Source organism: Alligator mississippiensis, chromosome 2 (genome assembly GCF_030867095.1).
Source record: "Alligator mississippiensis isolate rAllMis1 chromosome 2, rAllMis1, whole genome shotgun sequence".
NCBI lineage: Eukaryota > Metazoa > Chordata > Crocodylia > Alligatoridae > Alligator > Alligator mississippiensis.
The window spans coordinates 91,184,885-91,212,854 of NC_081825.1; the positions used below are offsets into that span (position 1 = coordinate 91,184,885).

The 27,970-nt window shown below is 39.9% G+C and overlaps 1 protein-coding gene across 4 annotated transcripts in view; it reads right to left on the reverse strand.

Moving 5' to 3' along the window:
- FNIP2 (folliculin interacting protein 2) overlaps window positions 1–27,970 on the reverse strand; it is a 63,697-nt gene that overhangs the window by 19,541 nt on the left and 16,186 nt on the right. The window contains exons 1-9 of one of the 4 annotated variants that reach the window (XM_059721927.1): window positions 20,856–21,142; window positions 14,159–14,285; window positions 10,265–10,402; window positions 8,048–8,148; window positions 7,869–7,940; window positions 6,537–6,637; window positions 6,308–6,397; window positions 5,010–5,081; window positions 4,251–4,380 (exon numbers count right to left, since the gene is read on the reverse strand). In XM_059721927.1, the coding sequence (XP_059577910.1) occupies window positions 4,251–4,380; window positions 5,010–5,081; window positions 6,308–6,397; window positions 6,537–6,637; window positions 7,869–7,940; window positions 8,048–8,148; window positions 10,265–10,402; window positions 14,159–14,285; window positions 20,856–21,046 (1,022 nt within the window). In that variant the 5' untranslated portion in view covers window positions 21,047–21,142. Of the gene's footprint in view, window positions 1–4,250; window positions 4,381–5,009; window positions 5,082–6,307; window positions 6,398–6,536; window positions 6,638–7,868; window positions 7,941–8,047; window positions 8,149–10,264; window positions 10,403–14,158; window positions 14,286–20,855; window positions 21,143–27,970 lie in introns of those variants that run through there. The other 3 variants (XM_059721929.1, XM_059721928.1, XM_059721930.1) reach the window with 3 other exon arrangements.

Consider the following 27,970-nt stretch of genomic DNA (forward strand, 5'->3'; position numbering starts at 1 on the left):
GGGCCTCTTGACCTCTATGGCAGGCATCATCCTGAAGTCAGTGATGGATCCCTCCCAACTGGATTAGAGCATCCCCAACTTCCATGTACCAGCTCTTACACTATGGCAGTTCCAGGCTGTAATTTGTGGATTAGGCATGTGGCCCAAGGGACAGAAACTAGCATCAAAAACTGCAGTCTGGACACCAAGAAGACAGAGTCAATGATTAAAAAAAAAATACACTGAGCTATTCAGTGACTTGATATATGCTTGGGAGGTCTAACTGTAAGAAGCAGTGCTATCTTCCAAGATTTGCCTGCAACCAAAGCATTGATCAACACACAGCAATGGAGGTGCCAAGCACAGTAGATTGCATAGCCTTCCATAAAATACTTGTTAGCTTTCAATATGATAAGTAATGGAATAATTAATCATGCTATCATTTCAGAGCTAACAAGTTACTGAGATAAGAAAACTGGCTTTTCTCCAAGCTATTGCAGGCTCAGGCAGATACAGTATCAATTAAACTGTGTTTAGATTTTGAAAGTTATGTTTACAGCCTGAACAGCTAGAACTTTTTATAAAAGGGAATAGGAAAGCACAGGACAGAGGAAGAGAGAAAACAGTGCCTGATCACTTACAGGTCTACACAGAGAAGCTACCTACCCATTTGACACTTACATTTGCTCACTACAATGAACTCCTGAAGTCCCCATAATCTTATGCAACATGTTAGTGAAAATACAAAGCCCAAACTGCACAGGCCAGTAGTCAGCAACCTTGAGGATATGGACCAGAATAACTTGGCTGGGGTATGAGATAGGTTGGCTCTAGGACTTGCCCTCTGCTACTTCCCCTTACCATCCAGCTGCAGCACATGCAAAGCTCCCTGCCACTGAAGTCCCCCAGTCCAAGGGCTGAATTTAGCCCATAGCCACAGATTGCCAACTCCTGCCATAGGCACCTCCAAGCACATTGAAAGGAGCAAGCCAAAAAGCTCACTGAACAACTGGAGCATGTTAACAGGCTTCACAGACATGAAGCATTTTTTCATAAAGCTGGATCTTTCCTAGAGATATAGCACAGAATGCCCTTAAGGCAACATAAGTGCTTCACTCAGCTAATGAGAAGTAATCCTACTAATTATTGATTTAAGGTCATGTCAGGGAAGTAGGGGAGGGAAGGATTTAAATGCTCTGAATCTTCAAATGTACTGTCAGCTGCCAAATTGATTAAATAGCCTTTCACAAGCAATCCCAAGTGATTGGATAAGGGGGGAGGGTGGTGGCGGTGGCGGCAGTGGTGGCAGGAGAACATGCATGCACACATACCACAAAATATTTGCACTGCAATTCTGAATTTACTTATGGATTTGCAGAAAGTGCTTTTCATAAATTGAGGGACTTTTCATGATGCTATTTTATAGTGCTGTTCTAAATATACACAGGTGATTAAGTCCTTAATATTCTTAACAATTTTAGACAGAAAATAATAGAAAATGCTAGCATTCAATCTAATGCATCCACCAACACAAGAAAAAAGCAGTTTCATGTTCATTGTCCAATCACCCATAAGACAGACCTGGTCTGTCCAATTTTTAAGAGGTCAAAGGCCAAATGTCCTATGGGCTGCACCTGCAAGGGCCACACACCATACAGGTCATATGAAGGTGAGCCACAGGCCTCCCAGGTCACATGCCACACCATTCAGATGCGCCCCCACCCCACAACTATATCATGAGCCCACAGGATCCCAAGCTCAACCTCTGTTCCCCATCCTGTGCTGTACTGCCCTGTCCCCAAGGTTAGGGCAGGGAATGGAAGCTGGAGGGAAGGGAAGCCCAGAGACTTTAGTTGCTGTTGCCTCCAGAGCTGGGAGGGAAGTGGCAGGTGGGTGGAAGCCTTGGACAGCTCTGGAGGTAGACAAACTGCAATATCCAGAGAAAAACTCGCAAATAAATTGTCTCTAGACTTAACTTTTCCAAATAAGGATAATGCAGCATAGTTCGCTTTATAAAACGGAGAATCCTAATAATAGACTTTGTAAAGCATCAACTACTACTTTTTTGTGGACTACCATTAGGCAAACTCGGAGGATAGTTTTGAGCTGGCTATCTGAACAGAGAAGTGAAACTTCTCTGGAAACTCACCCTAAGCATAGACTGTTTTCTGGGTGATCTTTTCAATAAGTTATATATACACACTAAGTTTATCAACAGATAGGGATGAGAATCAAGGCATTCAGGAGAATGAAAACAGCTTGTGGGAAAAGAAGAGTTCAAGACAATATTATGTCATTTGACTTCAGTGACTAGTATAGAGAGAGAGAAATTCCCATGGATGTTGTGAAAGGAGTAGCTAGTCAGAATCTAAGAAACATCACAACCACATTCTTGTGCTGTTTCCCAGAATCTGAAATTGAGGAATTAAAGTCTGACTGGGCAAGAACAGCTTTCAAAAGCTGCTAATCGTACTTGTATGCCAAGTGACTATATGGAGTTCCAGATATAAAAGTTTCATTCTCTTTGAGCCATTGCTCTAAATGACAGATACTATGCTGCTTTGGCTATGCCCGAGGAAGTACAGATTCAATTTCCACGGAAGTAAATAGCAAAAATCCCATTGCTTCAGTGGTGCGTGATGAAATGAGATCACAAGTGACTATCTAAACAAAAAATTCTCAGCCTATTAGAACTATAATGTTTGAAATAACTTCCTTATTGGCTATGGCCAATTAAAAAAAATCCCACATACAACACTAGAGAAGCCACTACCCTCTAGAGAATAATTTGGTTCTGCATATTGTAAACATTACACTGAATAAAGAAACCACTGTTCTGATAACTAGGTCCCAATTTTACCACTTAAAAATACGATGTGAAACAACTGAAACATGAGAATTTATTTTACACTAAATTGCAAGTCAATTGATTTGAATGCAATTTAAATAGTTAATGCACTGTGGTCTGTTTAAAAAGCCACTTACTTCATTTTTTATTATTCTGTGACTTTTTTATTTGGTGGCCTTCACCATAACCTCTTGGGTGAGCCAAAAAAATTAAAAGCTCAAAGCAGCAGAGCACTCAGCATGTTTATCGGTCGCTATAAAATGGACAGAAGATGAATGGAGTATAACTGCAGGATAGGGAAGCACTATAGCATAGTGGATTAGTGGGCGCTACTTCCATGCTGGAAATAAATGCACTACTTCCCCTGCTTCATCCCACCAACAAAAGAAACAGGCTATATGCCTACTCAGTAACAATTACAGAGGCACTCTGGTAAGCTTGGGGGAACCCTCAGGAATCATGGGGGATGAAGGTCACCAACTCTCATCATTCTTAATTCCATCCACATGTTGTTTCATTAAGTCAGCCCAGCAGCACTGATCTCCACTTCCCCAAACAGAGCAGCACTAGGCTGAATACCCCTTTTGCAGGTAACATCCATGAAACTGGGAGAAAGCCACAGGCATTTCCTACACCCATCACCTCAATGCTGTCCCTTGTCCACTGGGTACCAGTGCACATGTACAGTAAAACCCAGATAGCTCACGGGGCTAGATTCATGAAAATAAAGATTTGCAAAGCAGCAGGAAATTGCACACAGCTGCAGTAGATAGCAGTGTGAGACTGCTGCAGTAGCCCAGCTGATGGGGTGGGGAGGAGAAATCACAGTAACCAGCTGAGTGACTTGTTCTTAATTTACCTGCAAATTAAGGAAGCTACAAACCAACCAGATACAGTATCCACTTCTGGTATTCACTCTGAGTAGGAGTGATAGCCAAGACTCAGTCCTTAATCTCACCCAGAAATGAGAGTCTGTGAGTTAAGAGTCTTGATGCCTTCTGTGATCCAAATATATAAACCAATGAAGCCAAAACGTTGGGGTTTTTTTGTTTTGTTGGGGGGGAGGGGGTTGGTTTTGGGGGTTTTTTGCTTTGTTTGTTCGGCTCAAAGTCCTGTTCCTTTCTGTCCCCCTCGAGTTTTTCCAAAATCATGCTAGAGTCATCCTGTACCTGCCAAGAGTTGTCATGGGCTACTACACCAAAGTTTTGATCACTAGTCATTAATCAGAAAGTGTTTCTTTATTCACATAAAATGATTTTCTTCACTTCTTGTAATCTTAGACCACTCATAAACACTAGTAGGTAAGTGACTAGACATAAGTGCCAGAGTGCTTTAAGACTACATCATGTTCAAGTGCAGAGTCTTGCGCAGTTAAAGCGAGTGCAGCCAAGCTGCTATTTTCAATAGCAGTTACAATACTCACCACCTTGGAATAATTCCATTCTCTAAACTTGTTGTTTGACTTCGGAGCCAGCGGCGCTGGTAACTGCTTGAAGAGGAGGATGAAGAGCTTGGAGATGGGAACGGCGTAATCAAGAGACTGCTCAGTGATGCTATCAAGAAAGCAACATATAGATCGCCCTTTTAAGTGCTGATTAAATGAAAACTCCCCCCTCTCCTGGTAAGTATTATAAGTATTGTTCTTACTTGTAGACTTTAATTTTGGCCCAGCCCTCCTCCAGTAAGACATTATTATTATTATTTATTTATTTTTTTAGCTATTGTTGCTGCCTTAAGAAAAAACTTCATAACTGCATTAATAGGACAGGAATGTTATATACACTAAGGAGACCAAGACCATCTCATCATTCTTGGGTTTGTACACAGCTGAAACAATGTCCTCACTAATGTCTTTCCAGCTGTACAAGCCAAACAGTACCCCCTCCCTTCTCCAGTCCCCCTCTCCACCCTCCTCTGCCCTCCCCGCAAGTAAAATGCTTTAGCTGAAACTAATTGGGGGTAGTGAGGCGCTTGGATTGGTTGCTCCCAAGGACAGAAACCTTGTTTATAGACAGGGAAACTTCTTAATAGATTCTCCAAGCATGGACTGATGTGTTGTAAACAGGGGTGCCCCAAATTTAGCATTATTGTGTAGACAAAAGTCTGAACTGGTGAACTGTGCTAACTTTTGCTAATGCATTAAATGGGGGGGAAGAGGGAAAAGAAAAACAATCATGAATACCTGACCGAGCAATGCCACTGTCTCTGTCCTCATTCTGCCCTCTGCTAGGCATATCAACTGGTGTGCTGTGCGCTACAGCAAACAAATCAGAACAGAAAAATGTTATACGACTCTTCAGTGTGTTTGCCAGTATTAAGAGGAGCAAAGTTACATTCTGTGCTGTTACTTTAAATAAGGAATAGCTATGTCCACAGTCTGGTGAGGCCAGAAGGAATAGTAAGCGATATTTTCATATAGCATGCCACATAATTTGGGGGGGGGGGGGGGGGGGGAGGAGAAATAGATGTCTTTCTTCTTTAAAGCAAACAAATGCTTTTAAGTATCTGTAGGAATGTGAATATTGTACATGTTATTAAAAGTCATATATAGTTTGAATATGAGGCCCCTGTAAAGTATTTCAGGAGGATAGAGGCAGCCGAAATATCACTAGTCACTCTTGAAAAATCCTGGTTTGTTTTATTTTTGTAGGGTTATTGGTCCTAAAACAGCAAACATCACTGTAAATGGGTAGCCATCAATAAATGTAATTAGATTTTAATTAGTTTATTATTACTGAGCATAAAGTTTCACAGGATGGAACAAATATTCAGGGTAATGGATAGCACCACCATTAAGTGTTAGTATCACAGAATCGCCTAAGTTACAAAGCATGCAAAATTTGAGAGAGAGAGAGATATAAAAAAATCATTATTAGGACTTTAATGTCCATTTTTGTAAATCAACAGGATCAATTAGGGCTGAGGTTTATCCACCTGCATGGGCCATCATTACATCTGTAAAAGAAGACTTCAATCTGCAAAGGAGATGGAATGCTACTTTAAAAATGCAAGAAAAGTCCACTGTTTTAAATTCCAAACATTAAGCCTCTCAGACACACAGCTCAAGAAGGACTTAAAAAAAGTTATCAGAGATCCACAGGTAAGGTAAGAAAGAGGCAAAAGTAATCTGCACACCAGGAAGAGGCCTGCACACTAGCAAGAAACCCACGATAGATCAGGAAGCATAAGTCCTCCTAGAATTGCAAGGGCTTGTTTATTATTAAAAACATATTATATATTACTCAGGAAATATCCTAAGTATCAATACAGGAGGTGGGGTGGGGAGAAGAACAAGAAGCTATTAATGCAGCCTGGTATTTCACAAAGATTTGAGTCAAACAAAGCCAATATTTGCCTATTATAATAAACTCAGCCCTTTCTATTTCTAGAGAGCAATTATGGATCTCCTGCCAAGAATCAGAGGGAACTGCATTTGTGTGTATGGGTGGGGTCACACTGTGCTCATCATTCCTCACAAACCTGAAAAGAAAGAAGCACTCCGGATGAGCCGGAGGGGGCCTCCTTCAGATACACCTTGCAGCAGTTTGCTGCTACACAGCTGTAACACACCTAAAATGAACCGAGGAGAAAATTCAAGACAAAAACAAAAAGATTAAAGAGACAATACAAGGAAAATAAGATTTTAAAAAATGGCCTCACATTAAGAAAAGATTTAATTTTTTTTTTTTTTATAAAGGAAAGTATTTACCTAGATTACTTCCACTACGACAAGTGCCCAAGCCATTTTGATTAGAGTTCATCTTTCCCAGACTGGGATCTTGGTTGATATATTCAAAACTATCCTGTAAGCTAAAAAGAGAAAGAGAGCTAAGAAAGACTATTGTTAAGGGTAGTCATTTTTTTAAAATGGTAGTTGATGTCCAACTTCACAACCTCAAGGATCAGCAAATTTTCTTTCAATAGATATTAACAATCATTACTTATTTTCTATTGTAACACCTTTTTTTGGATGATAATTCCAAAATGACCTAATTTTGGACTGACCTAGAACAGGGTTGCTCAACCCCCAAGCCTGCAGCACTGTGTCATCTGGCTTGCAGGGCTCCTCGCTGGTCTGGAAATTTGGTGGCGGGGGAGCAGTGTCACCACTCCCCTGCTGCCAAATCTCTGGACCCATGGGGAGTCCTGGGCACGGTGCTCTGGATCTAGCACCTGATCCCAGTACACAGGAGGTGGGAGGGGGTGGTGCCAGGCCCCAGAGTCCAATCCCAGTGTGCAGGAGGTGGGAGAGGTGAACTGGGTCCCAGGGCCTGATCTGACCCATAGGGTCAAAAAGTTGAGCCCAATGACCTAGGTGATTTTTGTGTTTTTGGGGTGCAGTAAATAGTAAACACACATTTTCAACCATGTTAAAGGAAAGAGAGGAGTAAAGAAACACATATATCCTTGTTTTATTACAAAAAGCAACCTATTCGCAGCGGGAAGGGTTCACTAGATCAGCGTTTCCCAACCCATGGGTCGTGACCCAAAAGTGGGTTGCATGAATAGGGTTGTGAACAAACTTTAAAAATGGAGTCTCCTTTAAAGGAGAAAAACCATGGGAAACTGTGGCTTTTCCCTTGCAGGCTGGCAGAGTTCCAGCCTGCAAGGGGCTCCCCATAGCCTCCCCTGCCACACACCCCCAACTCCACACACTGGGGAGCTGGAGGTGGGGGGCAGCAGGTCGGGACTGTCCATCAGTGTTTACAAATGGGTCCTGGTACAATAAAAGGTTGAGAACCACTGCAATGAATGAAGAAGCTTTGAGTTTAATGCACTGCTTTCCCAGAGCACACTGTGAAAAGCCTGAAGGATCCCATTCCCCCACCAGCTGGGGGATGAAGAGATTCAGCATGAGAACAGTGAACCTCAGAGTCAGTTTCAGGTTTTCTCTTTTTCAATCTTTGCCCACAGTAAGTTTATACCATTTCCTTTTACAGGTACATGCTTCCCTGTTTTATATCAGTAAAGCTTAGAAGCAGCAAACAGACAAACTCTAAAAGAGGAGAGAGGCAGGATAAAAAAAAAAAAAGGCTCTTACTTGCTTGTGCTGCCACTGAAGCTTCCCACTCGGGCTGAAAACACTTTACTTATCATCAGCTGTGGAGGAGAGCTGAAAGGATAAACAATCCCCATCATCTCAGTGACTCGCCAATTCCAATACTTCCTCTTTCCTTCGTTTCCAAATACCTGGTAATACTCATAAAGGAGGGCACTTACCGTATGTAGTGGATTTTCAAGGTAGAACCCTTGTAACTCATTGCCACTGAACCAAACATCATTTCTCCCAACATGTTGACATCAGAAGCTGGTCTCGTATACTGCAAGTGAGGGGTGGAAAAAAACAAAACAACCATTCATAACCAGTTGTCTATACTAATCTGATTTGCCACAGAATTTACTTCTGAATGCGGAATAAAGGTAATCTCCGATTCTTGGTGCAGTGGCACACACCAAGTGTCACTGGTTAAGCATGCAAGTATGGCTTCAGCACACACTTCATTTCAGTTGATTAGAAAGGCCCTCTAGTTCCCATTTCCATGGGAACACAAGGAAGTAGGCAAAGATTATACCCCCCCCATCTTTCCAACTGGCCCAAAATACCTAGTACTGTATACCCCAGTATTAATATTCACATATCATTGGAGGTTAAAAACATTTTTAAAGTAAGTTTTAAATGGTTCTTTTAAAAACACTAACTCAGGTGGTAAAATATGCTAAGACAATTAAAAAAAAATAAACCTGCCCTACCAAGAGAATCAACTTCCTACACACTGGGTACCTCTACACATGCAATTAAGGTGGAGCAATAAACCCAGGTGCAGTTTGTGCTGGAGTCAACTGCTCCCAGACACAGCATCTACATGTGTACATGGGGCAACAAAACTTTGAGCCAGGGCACAGCAGCCCCAGGCTGGCAGCAGACCTGGGGGAAGGTCAGCCCCAAGCTCTGGGTGGCAGCGTCAGGGCTGGCTGGGGCACAAGGGTGCTAAAGTGTGGGGTTAGGTGGCAGGCAGTCCCCTCCCCACCTCTGCACTTTAGCAACTTTGTGCCCCAGCCAGCCCCTATCACCATCTACATGTTCATTTCAATGCACGCAAATACTCCACCATAAGACAGTACTGTTCCTGAAAGTATTATCTTATGTCGGAGTTAATTAAATTTACTATGCCCTAATACCAGCACACATGCAGATGGTGATGCTTTACTGAGGAGCTAATTAGTCTGTTCCACAGTAAAGTGCATGTATAGATGCATCCAGTACAAACACAACATTTTCAACACTCATAAGACAGTAACAGACTTTGCAATGGAAAGTCAAAACAAAACTAAACTGCATAAAGTCTTGATTTGCTGGGTTTAAGGACATTCACATATGCGATTTTACAGAGCCACACAGGAGGTGCACAAACAAGTTTTTTACTCTTAGGTCATGTCCAGGTGAGAGTGGCTGTGTGGTGTGTAGTATGTGGTGCTGCAGACCTGTCTGTGGCATCACACATCACAACTTCAAGTATTCCCCATGCTCTTACCTTGCAGCAAGGGGGGGGAGGGGGGGGGGGAAGGGGAGGAGGGGTGTTGACCCCAGGAGATCCCAGTGTCAAAAAAAACCCACACAGAAAAAAAAAGTGGGGCAGCACATGTGTAGCAGCTAAAATTACCAGAACTGCAAGATTATAGAATTGGACCTCATCAATACACACACACACTTTGAATTAAAGGCATTTAAAAAAAAAAAAGGTTCAGGCCTTGTACTTTTATAGCCTTTCGTCATTTTTTCTGCATATTCCACCATAAGTGGTGCTAGATCAAAGCCTAAATGGGACTTGCTGAGGGTCTAAATCTTTGCAGGAACCATCCTTCATTTTTTTCAGGTTTCAGAGATCATAGGACAGAAATATTTAAATGTAGAAATTGGCAATCACATTTTAACAATAAACCATCTGTTAAAAATAGACTTGATTCATACTGCCATGGTTTCTTTTACAATCTTTAACAGAACCAGCTGAGTGCAACAGCTCCTGCAGAAGTTATGAAAGACTTGATTCACATTATGAAGGGCACAAACTTAAATATGGACAAATGTGTTCTAATTTTTTTAGAACATACAGCGCCATAAGCTACTTACAATTTTTTAAAACCAAATAAGAGTTTACATTACAAATATATGACATGAGATGCATTTAAAAAGGTTTAGACAGAACTGTAAAAAGTTTAGAGTGAACATTAGAAAGTCAGAAAATCCTAGACTAAACATCGCATACAGATACACTCACCCCATCATCCTTAAAAGAAAAAATGCATTTTCAGGTATTAAGTTCTTTTTAATAAATATACAACAAACTCTAGATAAAATGTAGAGATAATGCATTTATTATGCATTAATTTTAGCTCATTAATGCTATATATACAATTTTCAGATGTGTTAACATTTACCTGGTACTTTGGAAGCTGTTCCTGGACATGCTGAGGCATACAGCTCACTGAGGGACTATAGGAAGAAATAGTGTTGGTGCCACTGTTTGCCTGGTAACTCTTGGCAGAATCCTTTACAGGAGCATCCTCCGATATTCTCTGTGTCAGAACAGGTTAATAATGAAGATAGGAAACTTCATGTTAAATTTTTCTCAATACCTGAAGGGTTTTTGTTAAAAATAAATTAAATAAATAACACACTGATACAAAAATTATATTTTGAAAAAAGTATTTTATTGATTTAAGTAAGTCACCTTAGTCATCTTTTTCTTCTTTAAAAAGATGACTTAAAGACATTCAAGGAGAGAGGAGAGAAAGCACAAGATTATTTTTGCATTTAAATTTTTCTATTGTAGAAATACATGCAATATACCAAGTGGCATTCTGTTCTTTCAGCTCATTGTCTTCTTGGTCAAAGTAATTTGTCAGATACAATTATCTATAGCAAAGTTGTCTTTTTTCTGTTTGCAGATTACTCCCCATTTCCATGGATGTATGTTATCTGTAACATTTGCCAAAGTTTGTGCAAACAAATCTCAGCTGATGGGCTGCTTGCAGGTTGTTCCCTTTAACCATTTGTGATACATAGTGTGTAATTATTTACTTAATTTGCATGGCATTGCTTCTGGTCCCAAACTAAACAGCGTATTTCCTGAATAGAAGAACAGCCAGCAATAACAAATTGTGAACAGTGCATTATTTATTAGAACTATGATATAGAAACAAGTTGTAGAGACTGCATAGACATTTTTAGACATCCACTGCTTTTTCTTTAACACTTGGCCACAGATTATTCATAAATATTAGAGAAGGTCAACACACCAGATTTACACTAAAATTACCCTGAGTTTGACCAGCTCTAGAAGTTCTTACTGCAGAAAAAACCTTTTTTTGCTTATATCCTTGCAGCAATTAAAATGGTTGGATAACTTGTACCATAGTTTCCCTGAGGAAGGTAGCTAGCTAGCTAAATAAAGCTGTCATGTATGTGGCCAGTTTATTTTTTTTTAATGGATAAAAAAATACCCATCCAAGGGATAGTTTACTAAGCATGAACATTGCTGAAGTGTTTTTTAAATAGTTTACATTAGGAGAACAACAAAAAAGTTAATTAATACTGCGATAATGGCAATCAGGAATCTGGGTCTTATGGTGCTGGGCTCCCTGCACAGACTCTAGAGAAGCCATCCCACTTCCAAACAGCTCACAGAATTTGTTCCCTTCTACATTAAATATTATCCCCGTATACATGGAGCTAACTGCTCTTTCATATTTTGCCACATTCACACTCCTTTTGTACAGCTTTTGTTGGGTGCTGCATTTATTTAACTCCTGCTTATCTAATCCCAATGTGACTGTCATTAGGGTTATAAATGCACAAATGCTAGTAGTCATGTGCTTGACACAAGGTATTGACAAAAATGCCTTAATAAAGTGTACTGCTCTACACTACCCACAGGAACAGCTACAGCAGAATGTATTAAGCATGCTACAGCATGATTAGCTATCCATTCAATACTTCTGTTAAATAAAAAGATAATCTGCAGTTTCTCAAATACATTTAAGGTAAGAATAGGATATTGGAAGCAAAATGCTCCCCAACCAATAAAAAAAATGGATACCATACATGCTCATCCTGCTCCACATCAAAGTCAGAAGTAATTTTACCATAGGTTAACGCAGCTGCTGGTTTGGACACGAGGGGCATTTCCCCAGGGACAACTAGCAGCAGCACATATTTGTGCTGCTGCTAATTGTCCCTGGGCACACTTCTGCACGTGACCTTTGGCACACAGCAAATTGCTCTGGATTGGGTAGGGAAAGCTGGGGGCCAGCATCTGGGCTGGCCCCAGCAGCCTTACCAGAGGTCCTGGGGGCCTCCCGAGACAGCAGCAGTGGCATTCCAGGGGCACGGAGCCTGCCTGGCAGCTGAAGCGTGGCTCTGGTGGTGTACTCTGCAGCCACATGCGCCGCCCTGCTTTTTTCTGCTGTTTTTTTTTTGTTTTTTTAGATACTGGGATTTCTCAGCATCTAATTTTGTTGCCACACAGCAAACATGCAGCATGGCAAATGGATTCATGAGTACTGTGCATCTTTCATGGCACTTCAAAAGGCTCTGAGGCACTGCAAACCGCACATTCCCCCTCATGGGGACGCAGCCTAGGTGAGCAGTCTCGTAGGTGTAGTATTAACTACAGTACTTCATGTGTTATTCACATTTTCTAAAGCATTTAGCCTTATTGTAAGAAGAGGGGCTATTTATGTCCAGTATGCAATGAAGTGATCTCTTATTATGTAATGAAGTATTTACATAACAAGCGTTTCCCTTTAAAACAGGGGAATACTTTGAAGGGAGATTTAACCTTTTTGTTTAATTCATAAAGGCATTGATATACAGAAGAAAATAAACAGTTGTTTTCTAAAGCAAATTCAACACTGAGCATCAGCCTCTAGATACCTAGGGATGACCTTGGTTCTGGGGCTTATGACAGAAAAAACGGATTAATGCAGCCATTCTGACCTATTTAACCCCATAAGCAGATGGTCTACCATGCTCATCATGCAACCCTTGCTGCTTTGGTTAAGCCAGCTCAATGTGCTGCTCAATTTAAATACAGTTTCAGATGGCTGTATTTAAGCAGTTTCATGAGGGCCATTTCCAGAAATCATTGCTATTTATATGAATATTATAGCGAGTATTTCCACAATAAACTGTACTAATCCCCAAAGTACTACCATTTTTCATAAAACGGATTTGTAACAAGAGCAATTATAACTGGAACAATTATAGCCAGACAGAAAAGAAGAAACATCTAGCTAATAAGGACCATCCGGACTAGATAAAAAACTGTCATTTCCCAAGAAACGCGTGTCGAGATTCTGGCAGAGAGAATCTCACACCTTTATTGTGCAATTCCTTCCTTAAGGAGTGTTTAATATAATGACATTGCAAAATTAAATAATGGCCCAATATCATTTCTCAGTCATAAGAGCGTTTTTTAGTAGAAAAAATTAGTGATTTATCTACAGAGACCTAAAAGGTAGACCAGTGTGTATTTGGAGGCAAATGACCTCCAACTAAAATAAGGATGTGTAGCTGAGAAATTACCTAAGAAGCAAAAACCACATTTAAAGTATGCTGGGTAAATTGCCAAGTTTAGACAGGAATCACTTCAAAAGTGCTTGTGAGCAAAGTAGAGCTGATATCATTTTATCTCAGTGATAGATTTTAAGGAAAAAGTGAGAGCATGAGTGTGAGAGAGCATGAGGGCGCTCACTTGTGAGAGAGAGTAACACACACATCAAGCTGGTATGGGTTATCTTAATGGGGTTTTTTTTTGGTGTAGCTGTAAGCTGACCCATTTTACAGGGTTTTTAAAAAAAATAATCCTCAAAATGTTATAGACACATTGGCTGCTTGCAGACGCTAAAACGCCACCACCATCATCCTAGAGCTTTACTTTAAACTCAGCATGATCCTGTGCCGAGCCCCGTGCGTGACCAGAATAGGCTACAACTTGCCCAATGTCTGTATTGGATCCAGTTCACCCAACATCTTAGGCACTTCAGTGGGGCCTTTTTGGCACCTTTAATCTAATAGCTGATTGACTCAGCTTTAGACAAGTGCACCAAAAAGGCCCACTGAAACATCTGATCTATACACACGCTCTGGAGCTAGGTTGTAATAATGCGCTGCTTTTTCCAGTAAAGTGTGTGTTGGTTTTTTTTAAACAGCTGCAAGCATTCTTAATGTCTAGATATTATTTTTAAATTGACATTTTTAAAGAGGATTTCCACATTGTGCCACAAAACAAGGAGAATCACAGGGCAGAAGCAAAAATGAGTGTGTCATACCTGAGCTGCCACTTCAGCAACTTTGCGGACTGCTTTGGAATCAAATAAGACCTGCCTGCCTCTTCTCTCACAATCCTGGTAAACTATCAGGCGGATTTCATTCAAGTCAAACTCTGAACAGGACCAGCTGTGGATTGCAAATAAAAGTAGGGGTTATAGTACTTTACCAGTGAATGAAGCAACATAAACAAGTGAAAGCAGTGGGCAGTCATCAATTGCATCTTTTAGCCAATGTCTGTAGGAACCAACATTAAAAACAGAGAAGTATGGGTCTGGCAGGGATCTCAGAAGTCATCTAGGGTTACATCATCACTATAAGTCATAACAGTAGTGATTCTGAGCTAGAATCAAAATATACCTAGGCCAGATGTTTGGAAGTTTTAAGAACTAATTAGGACAATGAAGGCAATTCCGCAATCTCTCTGGGAAAATTGTTTTAGTACTTAACTATAAAAGAAAAAACTTTATTTTAATATTGGTCTTAAATCTTCTTTATTGTAAAATGTTCTTGTCTCACTCGCATGGACCTGGAGGACCAGTGATCATCTTTTTTACATCTTTCTACATACTGGAAAACTTCTGTCTTCTTCCCTCAGTCTTTTTTCTAACCAAATCTAGTTGTTCAGCCTTGTAGAGGTTGTGTTTTCCCAAGACTCTTAATTCTTATGGCTTGCTCCTGGATTCTCCCTCCTTTGCCCATCTCTTATTTAAATGGTACCCAGCTGGATGCAACATTCCCAGTGAAGACTAGAGCAGAACAATTACCTTGTGTACTGGCAGAAGGGTCATAAATAAAGATCTCTCTCAAAATAAGAGTTACCTTTTATGCAACACCATCACAGCATTGACTTAGCCAGCAGGTGGTTGACTTTAATACTCGAAACCTCTTCTGCCACTTTTTCCGCACAGTTATTCCCCCATTTTGTATTTGTACATATGATTTCTCCTTCCTAAGGATAGCACTTCGTTTATCTTCACTGAATTTCATCTCTCCCATTTGTCAAGATCATTCTGAATTGGGAATCGGTCCTCCAAAGTGCTTACAACTCCTACCCTGCTTGGTGTCACCCACAAAGTTTAAGCATGCCACTATCTAAACCATTAAATAAAACCAGATGCATGAGACTCCTGTTGCAGCTGGTTTAGACAGTGAACCATTGATAACCACACATTGAATACAATATTTCAAACAGCTGTGCACCCATCTTACTGTAATTTCATCCAAAGCCTACTGCCCTAGTTTGTTTATAAGAGTATTATACAGGACTGTGTCAAAGGACAGGATGCATCACCTCTACCATTTCTCTTTTATCCAGTAGGCCAGATTTTGTAAGGAACAAGTCATGTCCAACCGATACCACTGCTTATTACCTTATAGTTTATTCTACTATCAAAATTAAGCTAACTAGTTTATAATTCATGGATCCTCTTCCCCTGCCCATTTTATATAGAGATACTGATAAAAGTAATAAAATTAAGCAATATCCAAAAAGGACTAACTGGAAGTATTAAAAGCAGACTATGCTTTGATAAGTAACACCAAAAATTTGCACACCACATAATTACAACAGAGAAAATATGCGGAAAGGGCAGGGATGAAGGAATAATAGTAGTGGAATTAGTCTTCCTTACATGCTTACTGATTCAATATTATAGCATTTGTCAAAAGAGTTGCTTGTGCATTTCTGAGATGGGGAGGGTCTTTTCAGGGCAGTAGTATTTTGCACAACATTACAGAAAGCTGACTGCTAACTATACACTAATAACAAAGATCAGGAAGAGAAAAAACATGCATAAGGATATGGAAGCGGTGCTCTCAAAAACAGGAAAGGAAGCACACGCACTGACACTTTGGCAAGGGGAGAAAGAGAGACCCACACACCAAGTGAAGGCCATAGGTCAAGACTTTCATGAGTGTGAATTAAAGCAACTAAGCTTTTGTAATTAAGGAAATAAAAGAGCAGCAGTGGCATGTTACACTGGAAGTTAAAAATAAACATTTAAAGCAGATCACCTTCAAGACAACAAACACACCATTTTTGTTAAAAAATAGCACTGAAATGCATTTATTAAAAAGACAACAACCAAGCTGGGTTCAGCAGGTTTTTCCACTGTGCATAAACCCTAACTTTGGAACTATGCCATCAGAAAAGTAGAGGCCCTCAACTGATTGTTGACTGAAATCTAAACTTTTATCTCAAATAAGCATGTGACACAGTTCAACTATTATTGTCCAAAGTGCAGAGTTAAAATATTTGTCTCTATTTAGAATGCAGGTACTACAGGTTTTTGCAGTTACCATAAAATGGATAACTTTTTTTATTGCTGAAAGCTATTGCCTATATTAAAAGATCCACACAGCTTAATAAAATGTAGTTAAGATTATGATCTTAGAAACACAATAGAATACAGTAAACAATTTGCAAGAAGCATTTCTACTAAAGTCAGATTTTTACTAGCGATTTAAAATGCATGATTTACTAGTGATTTAATACACACATTACATGAGAATTACTTCAATTTGGTGCATTAGCAGTTGATGCTTATAAAAATGCAAATTCTAAGTAAGCACAGTCCCCGGCACAGCAAGAACTGTAAAGCAAAGGAAAGCACATCACTAACTCCATCAATGTGAAGAGCTTGGTGTTCGACACTAGCACTACGGTAACCCATGGGTCACGACCCAAAAGTGGGTCGCGAGCATATATAAAAGGGTTAAGAACAAACTTTAAAAATGGTGTCTCTTTTAAAGGTAAAAAACATGGGAAACTGTGGTTTTCCCCTTGCAAGCTGGCAGAGGTCCAGCTTGCACACTGGGAGGCTGGGGGCAAGGGGCAGCGGGTCAGGAGTGAGGGGCACCGGGTCAGAACTGGCCATCAAAGTTTACAAATGGGTCCTGGTATTAAAAAGGTTGAGAACCACTGTTCTAGACAGTATCTTGCCAACAGACCTACAGAGAACCTGAACGGGTCTCAGCAACACGTATAAATTTGACAGACCTTGAAACAATAAAGCCTGGCTTCAGAACTTCAATGAGACAGCAGATTCCAGAGTTCAGCATAAAACCAAGCTGGTGTTTGACAATATCCCAATGTTGTTGGCAATAAAAATGTCAGTAAAGGAGATGATGCTATTACATGCTTTCCCAGTTATTAGATTGCACAGTGAAATATTTAAGATTAGAAAGCTATTAATTTATCTGGTATTACTGGTCCATGATTTTTCATTTGCACACAGAAGAACAGTCACAAAGCAAGTGTGAAGAAAATTCAGCAATCAAGTTTCAGTTATTAGAAATTCAATTGTGCTTTTAGCTGAAGTAGTTAGGAGTCTTGCCCCTGTTCCATCTTGAGTAACAGCATTGAGTTTGAAACCAACCCCTTGCAGTTTCAACTGAAACTAAGGTTTTATTTCTCCCAAGCTGTCAGATAAATTTGCATTATATAATTAATCATTGTTGCATCTCGGACAAGGGGACTAGACATTCCTTCCTAATCCCTCAGGCTGTTAGCCTACACCTTGGAGCATGGAGATTTGATTATCCTTATCTGCAGTTACATAATAGTTTTTACTTTAGAGTGTTTTTAGAGCTCAGACAAGAAACTGGAACAACAGATCTGCACTGAAACGGGCTACCCATGAAGTAGCGTAGGTAGATGAAGTGCAAGCTGCTCCAGTCCACCTTCAGTGGTATTGCCCTGACCTGGAGAGACCACATCCTGGGGGACAGGGAGAAAGTACAAGTGTTATTAATAGTTGTTCATTTAACATGTTACATAACAGACTTCTGTCAAGGCCACACTGATCTCCTACAGAAAAATGCCTTTGGAAATAGGAATTTTCCTGACTGTGCTGTACAGAGACTAAAGCAAACACACACAAAGTTCATACTATTTATTTGTTGTTTTAACCCATCCTTTCTGAAAAGGTCCAAACTTGCACAATCTTGCAATGAAAACACTCAACTCCTACAAAAGATAATGGGAAGAACAGATAGAGCACCATGCAGGATCAACCATGTGATTGGGCTGGAATCATATTAACCTCTTCTCTCCTAATGTATTTTTAATATATATTTTGGTGACACACTGATCTCAGTAGAATCCTGTATCAATCACTTTTGTACTCTGAAGCTGGCTGCTTTTCCTTGGGTTCCCCTTGTGATTCAAAAAAATTAAAATTAATGATCTGCCAAAATATAGGTCTATATATTTTCTGGCTCTCTGAAAAACATTAATCTGAAGCTCCTCCTCTGAATTAAGATTTAGTATGTAATCTATATAGCATGATTTTTTTTCCTTTTGAGGTGTTTGATAACTTTTTCTTACTTTGCTGGTGTCTGGCATTAGAATAGATTTAAACTAATATAATTTTTAATTAACTGGCTTTAGCATGTGGCCTAGTACGTTGCGAGCAGTTGATCTTGGGATGTTGGTAACAGAATTATGAAACATAGGTCCAGGAGATAAAATTGAACCAATTTGTGAGCTTAATATATTGAACCTATCTATAGAGCTATCTTTAGATATCTTTAGATAGCTCTATCTATAGATAAAATGTGTGCGTACAATACATATATAAAATGTATGTACACACACACACGTGTGCACACACACACACACACAACAGAGCTAAAATATTTGTCTCTACTTAAAATGCAGGTAGCACAGGTTTTAACAGTTACCATAAAATAAATAACTTTTTTATTGTGAAAGCTATTGCCCATACTAAATGTTAAAGAGCCACACAACTTAATACAATTTAGTTAAGATTATGAATTTTGAAAGACAGAGGGAACACAGTAAACAATCTGCAAGAGACATTTCCACTAAGGTCAGATTTTTACTAGTGAATTAAAATGCATGCATATTACATTAAAATTACTTCAGCTTGGTGTATTAGCAGTTGATGCTCTGTATACACCCACTTTCACATGCATAGTCACACCCACACCCTGGTCTTGTTACCATCCTGTGGAATCTATCACAAGGCACAAGACTATCAGATGACTGGGTTTCCCCGCACCCCCTTCCACAAAAGCTGACTGAGCAAACTGACTGCTGTATTTCCACCCTTTGTTGATTAGAGTGGTTTACACAGTGTACTGATCCAAAGCCTTATTTTTTTTTACCTCCCCCCCATAAAAATACTAATATATTTACACTGTTTCATAGACCAATTGTTAATGTCACCTCTTCAAAACCTGATTATGCTTACAAGTCATATCACCCAGGAAGCTAAAGAACAGTAGAAAATCCATGAGTCAGAAATGATGCTTATAAGCAAAGTCACACATCTGTTTCCTCATTAGAATTAGGTTAAAAAAAATCCTTCATTCCAAATAGCAGACACGCTGATTTCTGTTCCATTTATTCAAAACACTCCTTTGGTTATAGAGAAGGGAGCATGAACTGGACGTAAGGAGACTTCTTTTGCTGAAATAAAACATTTTTCCTCTGCATTTTACAAATCTTACATTAACTTCTTGACATAAGTATTTATCAACTGCAATTTCACTTTCCACTTGTGTATCACTTCTTCGGTGTACATTGATAGAAAAAAGTTATCGATTACTTTAGAAAGTTTCAAAGACAGCTGAAGATCTATGAGAACCTGAGATGCCATTAATATATGGCATTTAATAGGGACCCAACATTGAAAGATTCACAGTCCGCTTCAGTCTAAATGGCAATCAGAAGGTTGCGAGTATCTAAAGGCCTGAAATCAGCAGTGGGCTTTCAGAACATCAGCTCCTGATTCTTCATCTCATCACTGAACTCTGAGTTCTCCTTTTGCAAGCAAAGCCTTTAAGCTCACCTTTATAAAAAGGCAAATGTACTTTCCAGCAAATATAAGTGTACTCTAACTGAGCAGTGAGGTATGTGTTTAGATATAGGAGTATTTCACTTTGCATTAACACATTTGGGAAGAATTATAAACAGAAATTTTAATGTGGCAAATACAGTGCAAGTTATTAGGCTGGAGGCAGAAGTTTTAAGAAACAAATTTCAAACATCTTAAAAAAGGTAGACGTTACCATTTACATTAATCATGGCACACAAGTACAAAGCGCCAGAGAGCTGATAGGTAGTAATGTACAAGAACAATACTGTTGAGACTACTCTGCCAAAAAAAAAAAAAAAAATCAAACATCACTGAATAAAACCCCCCATTACTAAGAAGTTACAGCCCAACAGTATCCACACTGAACATTAGTTTGAGATGACCAAGATGATTTGAGTCTGGAGAAGGTTTGGCAAACAAACTAATATGTCTGTCCTCTCACCCCTAAATTTCATAACTTTCTTGCACATCAATCAATTGATTGATCTGGGAGGAAACTGAAAATGAATAGAAATAAAACTTACAGAAAGGAAGTGCAGTTTCAGCTGCAGACACATACCTTTCTTTCTATGCCTTACAAATTAAAAGCTCTCCCCCAGCAATCATCATTTAGAACTCAATTTGCATTTACATACAAACTTGTATACACATGTGGTTTCAACAACTAACAAACAAGGAGGAATGGCTCCAGTGTCATTAATCCTCTGCTCAATAAAAATTTCTACATGCAGAACAGCGGTTCAGATTCATCAACACTACAGCCTTTTAGGCATATGGATCCATTTCTAGTATTATTCAAGCTAAAACACAAGTTCTTTCTGAAAACTATTTTTAAAAAAATGTATCTGCGTACCTGGTCTGTAGCAATTTAGTGCCAGTGCTCGTGCAACTGGTGTTATGTTCTGCCAAAGATCTTTTAGTCTTTTTATCCAATCCTGTGTTAGGTAAGTTATTTCCAAATGAGCTAGCAGCATCATTACCACTCCTTGGTCTGTCTGTTTGTCCTCCTGTGCTGTTCGCTGTTTTTGAAGTGCCTCCACACATTTTCTTAGCTGAGCTGTGCTCTCTCAAAGCTTCTTTAAAATACTGAACACAGGTTGAAGAGATACAGCTTCAAGTGAGTTTCTTCACTATGGTTCAACATGCAATCATTTCCACCCCCCCCCCCCCGCAACTGTTTGTGGGGGGAGAATAAAAACAAAACAAAAACTACACAGGTAGGTCTTCTGTAGCAATCTGCTGGGTATTTTATTTTTATTTTTTTAAGAAAAAAAGTAGCATCTCCAAATAAACTGTAAAATTACAATTGAGGGAGATAATTGCATTTAATATCTTGCAATATATATCCTCAGGAGAAGCCTTAAACACAAATTTCAAATACCAAAAACCATCCAAGCTTCTGTCCTCCTGCTTTTGAGTTTTTTCCATCAAGCCTGGTGCAGATCTGTCGGCAGATACAGCAGCTAATATTGACTTTAGCTACCTTTGTTTCCTGGTATGTGATTAGGTAGCTGGCAATTATTTGGTCACAAGACTGAACCATATGGCCTCTGAAAAGAGAGCATACTTGCTTTTGCACTGACTCGCCCTTAGTTGCAAGGTTGTTCTAACACTGGCTACAACACCCTGTTAATGGCTCTCATGTGAGCAAGTATCATCTGACAACTCTTAGCAACCTTCCCTGGCTCAGCACCACACTTCAAATACAAATAGGAATCTGTCATCAGCAGTATACGCTTATCAGTGAAGAATGATTAACACTAGGAAACACCCCAGAAATTTTGCACTGTAATGATTCTATTCTTGAAGGTAAACAGTGTGTTCTCAGCTAAAAATTTGGGATTGCTTTAACAATAAACCTTTCACACAGTGGAAGGTAAACCTGTTTACAGATCACAATCAATAATAAGATCTAGTGGATATACAGAGAGGTAATGTTTCACTTTTACACTGCCTGAATGTGTCCCTAATAATCTTTTTCAGTTCCGAAGCATTACATAAAAGTGGTAAAAATGAAAAAGTGGTAGGAATACAACTAGGAGAGACCAAGAACGGTAAGGATGCCACCAGCTAATCTTTAAGTTTCTCCCCCAAATTCCCCTGCACATACAGAAAAAAAAAAATAGCAAACATTCACTTAAACCATTCTAATACAGTGCTAACGCCTGGTGCTACAATGACTATCCATCTCCAGTATCTGAATTGTGTATATAAGATACACCACTTCATGATGTCATTATGTCAGTCTTTCTGAATAAAATTAATTCCAATAGCCATAAGGGTCAGATAAGTATGGACATCTTAAAAGAATTGCATGGAAGTGGAGGGAGGGGAAGAAACAGAAAAGAAACCCTCAGACTGATGCACAGACAGTGCAAAGTAAAGGCAAGACTCCTGGCCTCCAGATACAATCCATTGAGAAAGGGAGTTGTTATTCTTTTCACCAAGATATCTGACAGCATGTCACCTGCTCTATTTGTAAGTGACTTCTAACTCTAGTTAAAGATCTCCCAGCTTTTTAAAGCAACAGCTGAAATGACAGTCTACTTGTTTGGTAATGATAAACTATCAATCCCAAATGCGATTTCATTTTTTTTTAAATTGCACAGTTCATAATGTTTCAGCATTATGATAAAAATCTAATTGGGAAGGCTTTAACTGTCTACATAAAATGAAAGCTATCCACCAAAATCCAGACATTATTTCCAATGTCACTTTCAGTACATTGAAGATGCTTCACTTCCATGTCTCTAGCAGGATGTTCTTTCCCACATGAACCTTAACAGGTCTCACTATCTTGTCTTTTAGGCAAGCAGAAACTTTCATAATCAAACATTCTTGCCAAACCAGTGAGCATAACTGAAGGACGCTGGGCGCGTCTACATGTGCAATTAACGTGCCTGAATTTTCTGCGCAGAAAATTCAGGTACATAAAAGTGCTCCCCGGCGCATATCTACACGCGTGCCCCTGTTGGGAGCAAATTGAGCCCCACAAGAGCAAGATTGGGCTGCTCCTGCCCTGCTCTTTCCTTCTGCAGCTGTCCCAGCTTGGTGAGCAGTTCTGTCCCAGCCAGGGGGAGATCAGGCTGCCCCAAGCTGTGGGGGAAAGGGAGGGAGAACTGTTTTGCCTGTGCAGGCAGCTGCCTCCCAGCCATGTGGAAATTGGGACAGATCCCCATCTCCATGTGGCTGGTAGGTAGTGCCCCATCAAGCCGGGACATGCTTCCTGCCCCTGTGACCCCCTGCTGCCTAGGCTGGCTAGGAGCAGTTTGCTCCTGGTCAGTGTCTACACATGCAGTATGGTGCATTAGTTCATGTGCCATTTTTCTAGTACCTGCATTTATAGGTACTAGCAAATGGCACATTAGACTAATATACTGTGCAGTAATTACTGCAGTGACATTTAGTCTATGGCATATTAGTTTAATGGTAGTAAAGCACCTCATGTAGATGCACCCACTGATACCAATTTGGTTTACTAGCTACAGCCTCCTTCTTCTTCATTATATACTACTCCAAGTTGACTGGTTCTTTGAAAAACGAAGCAGCAAAAAACCCCAGTAGCGTTAAGAAGCAAAAAGTAAATTCTCCATATGTAAACCAATACCAAAAAAAAAAGACAGCTAGATTCCACTTCAGCTCTAAAGATGTGATTTCTGCCATCCAATTTGTTGAATGATTCAAAAATGAGACTTGAACACAGGGCCTCGTTTTCTCTTTAACTATAAATATTTTCCAAGATACTTCTCTCCCTATTTATCTCAAACACGTTAAGTTCTGACATCACAGTTGCAGCCTTTTTTTTTTTTTTAAACTTACTCAAAATTGTTCTAGCGTGGTGAAGCAATGTTCAACCTCAGTTCAGCCTATATAATCCACTTCATTTAAATTTGCTATGCTGTTACCTGTTCCACACAATTTAGACAAGATCCACTGCACATTAATCATTCCACAGATGAACAGTTCTATGATTTACACTGCTTCTCTAACTGTAGATTTTCATGTGTCATTGTGTGCCGTGGTGGAGAAAGTTCTTGACGCAAGGCCAGACATCAAACCATCTTAAAGAAAAAGTTAAGTTTGAAAAAGCAAGGTTTGTACTTTATAAAACAAAACACTAAGCACTCCAGATAAACCTAAGTACATCTCTTCGAGACCATTTGCTTAATACAAGACACAGCCAAAATGCAGCGCAAGACAGAGTATATAGAATCTTTGCCAGATTGGCTGAAATACTCTTTAAATTGCTACAAAAGCAGTACCCTCGAGTCAAAGAAAAACCTAACTATGGGATGCAAAGAGAGGAGAGAACAAACATTGCTCATTTTTCCACACAGAGCTAAACATTGCCATAGACTGTACGCATCAGTTTTGGCTCTGAAGTGACAAGAGATAGCATAAATAGCAAACTAGTGTTTCACAAACTTGGCCAATTTCTCCTTCAATGTTTTTTTGTATGTAGGTTCCAAAATCTCCTGCAGATTACAATAATCCCAGGATCATGCAAAATGTTAGTTTAAATAGTCCTGGATGAGTCACAGAAGTAGAGTGTTTTTAGCAACATTCCCAATAATGAAATTCCTTGCCAGAAAATAGAAAAGAAAAAAGAGACTGAAACTAAGCCTGGCTGTGTTTGTATTGAAAATAAAGCCCACACATTTTTTCCATACCAAGAGAATATGGGCTTTTTTAGTGGTAAAAATTTTTACTAGCCAAAACCTTAAAAGAAAATGAGCCAATAAATGTTTAGGTAAGTAGGTTAATTACAGTTGAATCCTTAGCCTAATCTTTTATGGACTAAACAAAACTACATATAAGCAGGCACAACTTCCTTTAGCCAAACAAAGCTCTGATCCATCTCTCAAACCAAGGAGATGAAGTTCTCCCTGCAGCCTTTACCACTTACTAAATCTTGCTTTATCATTAAAGTACTTCTCAGATTTTAGTTCCCAAGTAAAACCAACCAGTGTTCCCCCAAAAATGCATGTTTTTTGTTTATTATTTTGCAAAATAAGAATACCAAAGACAACAAAGTATACCTCCAGTAACTAAACTGAGCCTTTGACCTCTGAACAACAATTTCAGGTTTGGCCAGACACCAGCCCCCCGGCTTAAGCAGGCAGTACTCGTTCCATCATCTCTGCTGAGCATTGTGAAGTACGGTGCACTGTCACAATCAGCAGGAGAGCTCCACCTCCTCCCGTATTCAGCTTTGTGTCTCAGCCAACACATCATTCACATGTCACTTGTTCCAGACAGAATCATGTGATCAGGCTGGCTTCCAAGAACACAGCTACTAAATAAAGACGCTGCCAAGGCACGTCTGAGAACGGCTTTTGCCAGAAAATGAAAGGAATAGAAATCTCTTATCCTACCAGTTTTCCTGCCTATGCCTGTAATCTTACCACCTACTGGAGCAGTATAACACTAAGAATAAAACCAGACACCATACTTTTAATGGAGGACAGTTTTGGACAGTGCAGGAAAAATTAGTACTCTTACAACTGGACTAGTTCCTGTTTGCTTATTTATTTATTTTAAAATAAGGAAATGCCAACTGGTCTCAGAAACAAAGATCCCCTAGGTAAGTGATTCTCAGTTTTTTTTGTACCGGGATGCATTTGTAAACATCAATGGCCAGTCTGGACCCAGTGCCTCTCACTCCTGATCAACTGCCCCCCTGCCCCCCAGTGTGGGGCAGGGGCATGGGGGGCCCCTAGCAGCCCCTCGCCAGCTAGAACCCTGCCCGCCTGCAAGGGAAAACCCACAGCTTCCTATGTTTTTGTGCTTTAAAAGGAGAATCCATTTTTTAAGAGTTTGTTTGCGACCCTTTCATATTATTCTTGTGACCCACTTTTGGGTCGCGACCCACAGGTTGAGAAACGCTGCCCTAGGGTCATTTGGCAGGCTAACACATGTCTTTACCATACCCTACGGCTGGCATCCTGACACACAAACTGGCTTGCCCCTTCCTGCTCTTTCTTCCTCAGAGATATGGCCTATTCTTTAACTCACTTGTAGCCTTGTAGATTTTTTAAAATCTTATATGTAAAATGGCAAATAATACACCCATCAGTCTTTGGTATATGAGATGCAGATCAGTAGATCCATGAAAATAGGGGATTGCTCAGGGTCATAGGTGATGTGTAAGAGGGGTACGGGGGGGCATGCCCCCCTGAGAGCACTGGTGCCCCCCCGACAGCAAGTGCTTTGGTTGGTAGGGGGGCACTGAAATCGGCTCCACTGGCTGCACATTGACTGAGGCAGAAGTGCTGCTGGGCCCCTCGGTTGTGCCCCACTAGTGCCCCCTCAGACTTGGGAGGCACCAGTCGCCCATGCTCAGGGTTCAATAAAAGATTGCTTTGGTCAACACAGAAATGGTTGATTTTTCAAATATATTTTACCCACATTTTTATTTGGCTCAAAATGAAGTGCTTTGTTTTGAATTAAGATGTTCACTATTTTCTGAACACAAAGTTTGCAAGCACAGGACTGGATTGACAAGGGAACTTGGGGGGCAAATCACAAATGGCAAAGGAGGCATTAATTCCCTCCCCTAAACTCTAGTACTCAGTAGTTGGATGCATACTGTCCTGGGATGTGGGACATTGATTTAAATCCGCTCCAGTCTTAATCGTGAGGTGCCCTATGGTGTTCTGGAGACAGCCGCTCCTTCCAAGTGAGACAGTTTCTTCCACTGAAGGATACAAAGCTGCCTTTTCCCAAGAAATAAATTATAAAACAAAAAGATTTAGCTAGCTCTACTGACAATCTTCAACTTTTACTGACTTCAAAATGCTTTTGAAGACACTGAAGTAACCAATCACAAGACTTTTTAAAAACCAAAGTGCTCAAGAACTAAGCTTGCGCTCACTAGTGAAACAATTTAAGGTTATGCATTTTATTTTTAGAAGAACCACCAGTTGCACCTAAAACAGAAGCAATGAATACAGATGCTTTGGTGCTTGCCACATGAGAAAAACCCCCCAAAACACCTGACTTTTGGAGAAAAAGTAAACAGTAATGTGTGACACTAATCAAATCAATAAGTTGTTAGTGAAATCTGTCCCTAGGAAGTTTCCCCTCCTTGGGAACTAGTGTTGGAGAAGCAGTTAGGCAAAAACTTTTTGTCAGGATATGCTGAACAAGTTTGTGTTTTTTTTTCTGAAGGTAGAAAAGACCAGGTACATACAAACTGCAGCCAACCATTAGCAGATGAGGGAAAGGAAGACATGAGAAATGGAGTTTAATATAATGTGTTTAATGCTCACAAACCCCTACTAGTTTCTCCCAGTGGCAGGGCAGGTAAAGAAAAAAAAATGCCACCCCTAATAAGAAGCTACACTTAACCAATCCAAAAACTACTGCAGCACTAATAGCAACAGTCCACTGCCAGAGTGGAGATGAATGCCAGGAAATCCTGACTCAGATGAATTAAGTGATAACTGTAGGCGGATATAGCGTCAATCCCAGTGTTTTCCCCAGCTATAGCCAGAGATGTGTTTCATTTCTCTTGATGGTAGTACAACAGTTTGCCTATTACACACAACACACTCTTTAATCCTTTCATACAGAGGACTAGTAATATCTTTCCAACAATTAATTTCTGAAACTTGTTGTATGCCTTTATCTTCACAAGTTCAAGGACACAATAAGGAAGAAATTTCAGTTGCTACAGTACTTAATAAAAAGATACAGGGTAATTATTACCGATTTATTTGCAATGAAAAATATGACAACTTCGCAACAGACTAGTATGGCTGGAACTGGCTTCATTAGGGCTGGAAAGGAGCTCAGGAGGTCCTCTAGTCCAGGGGCTCCCAAGCTATAGTATGCATTCCCCTGGGGGTATGCAAGACATCTCTGGTAGGTGCGTGGGACAAACTGTGTAATGGTGGCTATCATGTTCATTATAATAACTGACATTTCAGGGGTTAAAATAAAGCGCCTGCTGGTAGGGGTATGCAG